The sequence below is a fragment of the Aythya marila genome (genome assembly GCF_965140915.1).
Source record: "Aythya marila genome assembly, chromosome: 28".
NCBI lineage: Eukaryota > Metazoa > Chordata > Aves > Anseriformes > Anatidae > Aythya > Aythya marila.
The window spans coordinates 114,130-123,285 of NC_139069.1; the positions used below are offsets into that span (position 1 = coordinate 114,130).

The following is a 9,156-nucleotide window of genomic DNA, read 5'->3' on the forward strand; positions in this document are numbered from 1 at the left end:
CCCACAGCTCCTGCTCAGTGGGGCAGAGCCCCCCATAACCCCCCCCAAGCACACACACTCAGAGCCCTTCTTCCTTCGGGTGCTTTATTGGTGGGCCCCGTGGGGCCGGATCCGTGGGGCTCGCCGTGGGTCTGTCTCCGCGGGGTCTCTGTGGGTCTGGCTCCGTGGGTCCGGCCGTGGGGTCTCCGTGGGGTCTCGCTCAGTAGTTGGAGCCGCGCTCCTGCTGCCGGTAGCCGCCGCGCCGCAGGTAGCCACCGTCGCCCTTGCGGTAGCCGTCCTTCTGGTCTGGGGGCAGGGGGGTGAGCGGGGCCGCGGGGCGCTATGGGGCGCTGTGGGGCGCTATGGGGCAGCTATGGGGCGCTGTGGGGCAGGGCTCACCGCGGAAGTAGCCGCCGTAGGAGCCCTGCTTGTGGTCGAAGACGCGCTCGTTGTTCTCCACCAGCCCCCCCAGCTTCTCGGCCAGCTGCAGCGCCAGGTTCTGCTGCGCCGTGGGCTCCGTGCGGTGCATCATCACCGTCTGCGTCGGCTGGTCCAGGGACGCCTGCGGGACCCACAGCTCTGCCCCATGGCTGCCCCACATCGCCCCATAACCACCCCATGGCTGCCCCATAACCATCCCATAACCACCCCACATCATCACCGTCTGCGTGGGCTGGTCCAGCAACACCTGCGGGACCCCAAACTCTGCCCCACATCACCCCCAAATGACCCCACAGCACCCCCAGCGCCCCATAGCTGCCCCACACTGCCCCATAGCTGCCCCATAGCCACCCCCCCCCGCCCCACCATGAGCTCCTCGTTGATGATCATCTTGCTGATGATGCTGTGCACCGTGGGCAGGTCCAGCTGGAACATGTCGGCCAGGATCTCCATGCTGCAGGACCCGCCGTGACGTCACCGTGACGTCACCGACACCCCGGCGACGTCACCGCGACGCCACCGAAACCCCGATGACGTCACCGCGACGTCACCGCGCCCCGCCCCACCTGATGGAGTCGTAGACGCTGCTGTAGGTGAAGAGGTAGGTGCGCAGCGACTCCTCCTGGATCTTCCTGCGGCGCCAAAACGGGGCAAGAAAACCACATTTTGGGGCCGCCCCGCGCCCTTTCACCCCCCAGTAAAACAAAGGAGCCCGAAACGGGGCGAAACGCGGAGGTTTCGGGTCCGTGGGGCACGCACCTGACCAGCATGGCGCGCACCTTGTCGGCCTCGGGGAACAGGTCCCAGACCTTGCCGTTCATCTTCTCGTTGACGATGAAGCGGTGACACGTGCGCCAGTCGCCCATCTTCATCGCCTTCGACGCCGCCACCACGTGCTCGCGCATCGACTCGGGGGGCCCTGGGGGGGAGAGATGGGGGGGATGTGGGGCAGGGGCTATAGGGTGGGATGCAACAGGACCTATAGGGACAGGAGCTATGGGGCGGGATGCAGGAGGACCTATAGGGCCAGAAGCTATGGGGCCAGCAGACTGCAGGCTCTATGGGGCACAAGCTATGGGGCCAGAATATGGCAGGAGCTATAGGGCAGGCCCTATGAGGTGGTTATGGGGCAGCTATGGGGCAGTTATAGGTCTATTATGGGTCACATTTCTCTGTCCTTACCCAGCAGGGGCTGCCTCTCCCCCACGCGCAGCTGGTGGTGGAACTGCTTGGGGTCATTATAGGGGATGGCTATGGGGCGGGCCCTATAAGGTCTCTATGGGGCAGCTATGGGGCAGTTATGGGGCAGCTTTGGCTCACGTTTCTATGCTCTTACCCAGCAGGGGCTGCCTCTCCCCCACCTGCAGCTGGTGGTGGAACTGCTTGGGGTCATTACAGGGGATGGCTATGGGGCGGGCCCTATGAGGTTGCTATGGGGCAGCTATGGGGCAGCTGTGGGGCAGACACTGATCATCCCTCTCTCCCCTTACCCAGCAGGGGCTGCCTCTCCCCCACCCGCAGCTGGTGGTGGAACTGCTTGGGGTCAGTTATAGGGGACAGCTATGGGGTCATTATAGGGGATGGCTATGGGGCAGGCCCTACGAGGCGGTTATGGGGCAGCTATGGGGCAGCTGTGGGGCAGACACTGATCATCCCTCTCTCCCCTTACCCAGCAGGGGCTGCCTCTCCCCGACCCGCAGCTGGTGGTGGAACTGCTTGGGGTCATTATAGGGGATGGCTATGGGGCGGGCCCTATAAGGTCGCTATGGGGCAGCTATGGGGCAGTTATGGGGCAGACACTGATCATCTTTGTCTCCCCTTACCCAGCAGGGGCTGCCTCTCCCCCACCCGCAGCTGGTGGTGGAACTGCTTGGGGTCATTATAGGGGATGGCTATGGGGTCATTATAGGGGATGGCGATGGGGCGGGCCCTATAAGGTCGCTATGGGGCAGCTATGGGGCAGTTATGGGGCAGCTTTGGCTCATCCCTCTCTCCTCTTACCCAGCAGGGGCTGCCTCTCCCCGACCCGCAGCTGGTGGTGGAACTGCTTGCTGATCATGCGGCGCCGGGCGTCGAACTCGTGGGCGGCCATGTAGGGGATCTCCAGCAGCATGGCGGCCACCAGGTAGACGCACTCGAGCAGCTCCAGGTTGATGTGCATGTGGAAGGGCACCTGGCGCCGCTTCTCGATCTTCTCCTGCTCGGGGTTGCGCTCCTGCAGGCTGCGCATCAGCAGCCCCTGGCCCAGCAGCTCCTTGGCGCGCCCGCTCGACTGGATGTCCAGCAGCGCGTTGTGCGCGTCCTTGATCATCCCCTCGCGGAACGCGCAGATGCCCAGCTGCACCATCGTGCGGTTGTACAGGATCTGGGGGGGGGTGGAGTGGTTTCTGGGGGGTTTTGGGGGGATTTTGGGGGGTTTCAGGGGGGTGGCGGGGAGCTGAAGGGTCTGAATGGACCTGAGTGGTGAGGGGTGGGCAGTACGTGGGAGGTAATGGGGTCAGGACGGCACCAAAATCCAGCAAATTGGCCCCAAATGGCATCAAATTGAATCAAGATGGCACCAAAATCCAACAAAATGGCCCCAAATGGCATCGAATGGGATGAAAATGGCACCAAAATCCAATAAATTGGCCCCAAATGGCACAGAATTGGATCAGGATGGCACCAAAATGGCCCAACTGGGCTAATGCTATAGGACTGGGAGTCTCAAACCAGACCCTATGGCACCAGGGGGTCCCACACCCAATCCTTTGGGTCTGGGGGGTCCCAAACCAGGTCCTATGGGGCTGGGGGGCACATGGGGGTTTCGGGGGCTCCCAAACCCAATCCTATGGGTCTGGGGGTCCCAAACCCGACCCTAAATGACCCGGGGTCTCTGTTTTAGGGTGTCCCACCTGCACGGGGGGGTCTGCGTGGTGGATGTTGTCCTGCAGGTGGGACATGAGCCAGACCCTATAGAACTGGGGGCTCCCAAACCCAACCCTGTAGAACTGGGGGCTCCCAAACCCGACCCTATAGGTTTTGGGGTCCCTTTTGGGGTGTCCCACCTGCACGGGGGGGTCGGCGTGGTGGATGTTGTCCTGCAGGTGGGACATGAGCCAGACCCTATAGAACTGGGGGCTCCCAAACCCAACCCTGTAGAACTGGGGGCTCCCAAACCCGACCCTATGGATCTGGGAGGTCCCTAACCTGACCCTAAATGACCCGGGGTCTCTGTTTTAGGGTGTCCCACCTGCACGGGGGGGTCTGCGTGGTGGATGTTGTCCTGCAGGTGGGACATGAGCCAGACCCTATAGAACTGGGGGCTCCCAAACCCAACCCTGTAGAACTGGGGGCTCCCAAACCCGACCCTATAGGTTTTGGGGTCCCTTTTGGGGTGTCCCACCTGCACGGGGGGGTCGGCGTGGTGGATGTTGTCCTGCAGGTGGGACATGAGCCAGACCCTATAGAACTGGGGGCTCCCAAACCCAACCCTGTAGAACTGGGGGCTCCCAAACCCGACCCTATGGATCTGGGAGGTCCCTAACCTGACCCTAAGTGACCCGGGGTCTCTGTTTTAGGGTGTCCCACCTGCACGGGGGGGTCAGCGTGGTGGATGTTGTCCTGCAGGTGGGACATGAGCATGAGGTCTCGCGCCTGGAACCAGCGGGAGTGCAGCGCGTGGTGGTAGATGTGGCACAGGATGGCGCAGGTGCGGATGCGGTCGGTGCGGTCCTTGGCGTAGATGAACTTGCACAGACGCTCCATCAGCGCCGCTGAGTCCTCGCCCTCGTTCTCTGCTGCATCCGCCTCCGACTGCGAGAAACGGGGAAAAAACGGGGAAAAAAGGGAGAAAATGGGACCCGGTGAGACAACACGCGGCCAGAGGGAGCCAAAACGCAGCCGAACAAAACAAAAACAGCTCGAAGTGAAACAAAATCAACCCAAAGGGAGCCAGACTCAACCCAAAGGGAGACAAGATGCACCAAAAGTGAGTAAAACGACCCAAAGGGAGCCAAAATGGCCCCAAAGCCTCAAATAATCCCCCTGTAATCCCCCCCAGTCCCGTCCCCAGTCACCGTGGAGGCGTCGGGGGGCGCGTGGCGGCGCTGCTGGGCCTTGTAGTCGAACTTGTAGTAGGTGTGCATGGCAGAATCCCCCCTAATCCCGCCATAGCTCATAATCCCACCATAATGCCCCCTAATCCCGCCGTAATATCTCATAATCCCGCCGTAATATCTCATAATCCCGCCATAACCCCCCCATAATCCCCCCCCCCAGTCACCTTGGAGGCGTCGGGGGGCGCGTGGCGGCGCTGCTGGGCCTTGTAGTCGAACTTGTAGTAGGTGTGCAGCACGCGGCGCAGGTAGACGCGGCAGAGCTCCTCGGGGGAGCCGCGCGCCGCCAGGTAGCGCTGCAGCCGCGCCACGATGCCGCACACCCGGCCCTCGTCCTTCAGGTGCTCCACGTACTCTGCAGGCAGCGCCGGCCCCGTTCGGCCCCAGTTTCCCCCAGTCTCCACCCATTTCCCTTTGCTCTCCCCGTATTTCCCCCCATTTGGCCCCATTTCCCTCCATTCTCCACCCATTTTCCCCCATTTCCCTCCATTTTCCCCCATTCTCCCCCTATTTCCTCCCATTTGGCCCCCTTTCCCTCCATTTCCCCCCCCATTTTCCCCCCATTCTCTTCCACTTCCCCCAATTTCCCCCCGTTTCCCCCCATTTTCCCCTTTCCCCCAATTTCCCATTCCCCCCCCCAATTTCCCCAATTTTCCCCCATTTCTCCCCATTTCCCACCCCATTTCCTGCCCCATTCCCTCCCCCCCGCCCCCCTGTTGCAGCCGCTTTGCCCAATTTCCCTGTTTTTTGCCCCGTTTCTCACCCTGGGAGTGGGGGTCGGTGTTCTGCATGATCTTGGTGAACTCCTCGTCCATGCGCTCCACCAGCGTCAGGATGCAGCCGCGCACCCGGTACGGCTGGGACAGGGGGGGATGGCGTCAACACCCCAAAAACGCCCCAAATCACCCCAAAATCAGCCCCAAAACGCCCTGAATCACCCCAAAATCAGCCCCAAAATGCCCCAAATCACACCCCAAACAGCCCCCCAAAAAAACAAAACCACCCCAAATCAGCCCAAACCATCCCAAACCACCCCAAAAACACCCCAAAGCCCCCCCAACCTCCCCAAAAGGCCCCCACAGCCCCCCCAAATGACCCCCAAATGACCCCACAGGCCCCCCAAGCCCCCCAAATGACCCCAAAATCCCCCCAAACGGCCCCAAAGCCCCCCCGTCTCCCCCCACCTGCTCGGGGTTGGAGAGGTTCTCGGACTCCTCGACGATGTTCTCCCCGATGAAGATCTGGGGGTTGGCGAACAGCACGTCCAGCAGCTCCTCGATGCAGCCCAGGCACTTCTGCCACATCTCGGGCTGGGGGGGAATTAGAGACCCATAGCGACCCATAGCGCCCCACAGCCTGCCCCATAGCGCCCCATAGCGCCCCATAACCCACCCCCAGCCCGCCCCCCAGCGCCCCATAGCCCCGGCCCACCTTCATGTAGGTGGCCAGGTTGGGGTTGTAGTCGTAGAGCGAGGCGATGATGTTGAACTTGATCTTCACCTCCAGCGCCACCCCCAGGTTGTTCTCGTTGGCGATGCCGACCAGCAGCTGCAGCAGCTCGATCTGCGCCGCCCTGCCCCACAGCCGGCCCCATAACCAGCCGCACGGCTGCCCCACAGCCCGCCCCATAGCTGCCCCATAGCCAGCCCCACAGCCGCCCCACGGCCTCACCGGTCGGTGCCCTTCTTGCCGCGCGCCTGCAGGATCTCGTTGAGCTTCTTCACCACCACGGCGTGGGTGATCTCCGTGCCCTTGGCGAACATCTTGGGCTTCTCCTGGGGGCGTGTGGGGGGCACGCTGTGGGGCTGCCCCATAGCGCCCTGCCCCATAGCGCCGCCCCATAGCACTGCCCCATAGCACAGCCCCATTGCCCTACCGCGAGGCGCTGCCCCACAGCTCTGCCCCCTAACCTCACCCTATGGCCCTGCCATGCCCCATAGGCTCACCCCACAACCCAGCCCCACACCCAGCCCCACACCCAGCCCCACACCCAGCCCCATAACCCAGCCCCACACCCTGCCCCACACCTTGACGAGGGGCACGCCGCCCTTGACCTTCTCCCACTCCCCGCCCTCGTTGTCGTCGTCGTCGTCGTCGTAGCGCCGCGCCTTGCGGTCGTGCTTCTTCTTCGCCTTCTCCTCGCGCTTCTTCTCGCCCCCGCGCTTGTCCTCGTCCCTGGGGGGGCAGCGTCAGCCCCGGGACCCCTCGGGGAGGGGGTTTGGGGGCGGTTTTGGGGCGTTTTGGGGCGATTCGCTCACTTTTTCAGGAACTTGGAGGCCAGCGAGGTGTACTTGCCCTCGTCCTCGTCCGACTCCGAGTCCGTGTCCGAGTCCGAGGAGCCCCAATCCTCATCGTCCTCTGAGTCCTCCGAGTCCTCGTCCTCCTGCAGCGACCCCAAATCCCCCCAAATTACCCCAAATCCCCCTAAATTATCCCCCCGAAAAACAATTTCCCTCCACATCCCCCCAAATCCCCTGTCAGAACTGCCCAAATCGCCCCAAATCCCACCCAAACCCCTCCAAATGCCCCGATATCTCCCCCGACCCCTCAAAATACCTCTGCAAAAACCCAAATCCCCCCCAAAAAAAGCCCAATTCACCCAATCCCTTCAAATTACCCACAAAAACCCCAAGTCCCCCCTTTTAGCCCCCAAATCCCCCAAAACCTCCCCATAACCCCCCAAATTACCCCCAGAAAACCCCAAATTTCCCCTATAGCCCCCCAATCCCCCCCTGTAACCCCCCAAACCGCCCCCATAAATCCCCCAATTCCCCCCAAAGTCCCCCTCAGACCCCCCAAATCCCCCCAAACGCCCCCAAATCCCCGTTTTTCGCCCCAAACCCACCTCCATCTTCTTGAGGAATCGGCCCCGCGCCTCCCCGGCCTCCTTCTTCTTGAGGAAGGCGGCGGCGCCCAGCCCCCCGTCGGCCTCGTCCTCCTCCGACGAGCTGGAGCCTGGGGGGGGCAGCTCAGACCCACGGCCTGCCCCACAGCGAGCCCTGCCCCATGGCCTGCCCCACAGCAGGGCCCTGCCCCATAGCGTGCCCCTGCCCCATAGTGAGTCCTACAGCCTGCCCCACAGCGAGTTCCTGCCCCATAGCAGGTCCCTGCCCCACAGCCTGCCCCACATCGCTCCCCACGCACCCTCCGAGTCGCGGCTCTTCTTCTCCTCATCCTCATCCGCCGACTGCTCCGGGTTCTGCCGGGAACGACACCGGGGTGAGCGACCCCTGCCCCACACCTGCCCCACACCCACCCCACACCTCCCGCCCCACACCTCCCGCCCCACACCTCCCGCCCCACACCTGCTTGTAGCTGGCGATCAGCCCCTCGAAGTCGCGGTTGTACTTGCGGATCTTCTGGCGCAGGGTGCTGAGCGCCTTGGCGTTGTTCTTGTTCATCCTCTTCTTGCCCTCCTTGTCCTCCCACAGCTGGGGGGCAGTGGGGGGGGGGCTCAGCGGGGCCGGGGAGCCCCAAAAGCCCCGGAATCCTCCCCAAAACGCGCACCTCGTTGAGGTAGTCCTCCAGGTCGGCCAGGATGCGCACGTAGAAGCGGGGGACGCCCTCCTTGTCCACGATGCCGCGCGCTTTGCTGAACGCCCGGCCCAGGAGCTCGAACTCCTCCAGGCACTTGGTGACGTCGCGGATCTTCATCGCGTTGCGGATCGTGCGGATCAGGTTGCTCAGCTCCTCGAACCTGGGGACAGGCCAGACCCATAGCGTGCCCCATAGCCGGCCCCATAGAGCCGCCCCACAGCCTGCCCCATAGCCGGCCCCATAGAGCCGCCCCACAGCTCACCGCTTGTCCTTGGCGCTGCGCACCACGCGCTTGGTGTCCTCCTCATCCTCGCTCAGCAGCAGGGGCCTGGGGGGGGAAAAAAAGGTGTGGGGCTGCCCCATAGACCCGCCCCCAGCCCCACAGACCCCCACAGATCCCCCCCCAGCCCCACAGATCCCCCCCCAGCCCCACAGATCCCCCCGTACTTGCTGTAGTTGCCCCCCGCGGGTTTGGCCACGAGCTCATCCCCGGACACGGAGGACTCGGACTCGCTGTCGGAGCCGGTGGTGAAGAAGCGCGACATCCTGGGGGGGGGTGTCAGTGGGGCGCCCCATAGCGCCCGGACCCACAGAGCCCTGCCCCATAGCGCCCTAACTCTACAGTGCCCTGCCCCATAGAGCCACACCCCATAGAGCCCTGCCCCATAGCATCCAGCCCCATAGAGCCCAGACCTATAGACCCCTGCCCCATAGCACCCGACCCCACAGATCTCCTGCCCCATCGCTCCCAGCCCCACAGCTCCTGCCCCATAGATTCCCAGCCCCATAGGCCCAGCCCCACAGATCTCCTGGGCCCATCGATCCCCGCCCCATAGCTGCAGCCCCACAGCTCCTGCCCCACAGATCCTGCCCCACAGCCCTCCCCAGCCCCACAGATCCCCCCCCCCCCCTCCCCCCGCTCACGCGGCCGCTCCGCTCCCGGCGCTGTCGCAGCAGGGAAAGGCCTCGCCCCGCCCCCTCCCGCGCCACGGAAGTGACGTCACCGCCCCGCGCCCTCCCGGAGCATGACGGGAAACCGAGTCCGGGGGCGAGCCTCGGCCCCAGGCCCCGCCCATCCGTAGCAAGCCACGCCCCCTTAACC

The 9,156-nt window shown here is 63.7% G+C and overlaps 1 protein-coding gene across 2 annotated transcripts; it reads right to left on the reverse strand.

The window, feature by feature from the left end:
* Nucleotides 1-67: 67 nt before the first annotated feature.
* On the reverse strand, nt 68-9,028 carry LOC309888122 (eukaryotic translation initiation factor 3 subunit C-like). Of its 2 annotated transcripts, XM_082780357.1 has the most exons (22): nt 8,979-9,028; nt 8,502-8,600; nt 8,317-8,382; nt 8,025-8,214; nt 7,823-7,948; nt 7,662-7,716; nt 7,363-7,472; nt 6,776-6,900; nt 6,545-6,692; nt 6,189-6,292; nt 5,949-6,090; nt 5,702-5,827; nt 5,281-5,374; nt 4,685-4,872; nt 3,991-4,215; nt 2,447-2,785; nt 1,757-1,781; nt 1,180-1,339; nt 987-1,052; nt 787-874; nt 379-541; nt 68-285 (listed from the first exon to the last, which is right to left on the reverse strand). In XM_082780357.1, the coding sequence occupies exons 2-22, from the start codon at nt 8,597-8,599 to the stop codon at nt 200-202; spliced, it is 2,724 nt and encodes a 907-aa protein (XP_082636483.1). In that variant the 5' UTR covers nt 8,600; nt 8,979-9,028; the 3' UTR covers nt 68-199. The 2 variants fall into 2 exon arrangements, with proteins under 2 accessions (XP_082636483.1, XP_082636484.1); XM_082780358.1 differs by lacking the exon at nt 1,757-1,781 and having other exon boundaries at nt 2,422-2,785.
* Nucleotides 9,029-9,156: the final 128 nt, after the last annotated feature.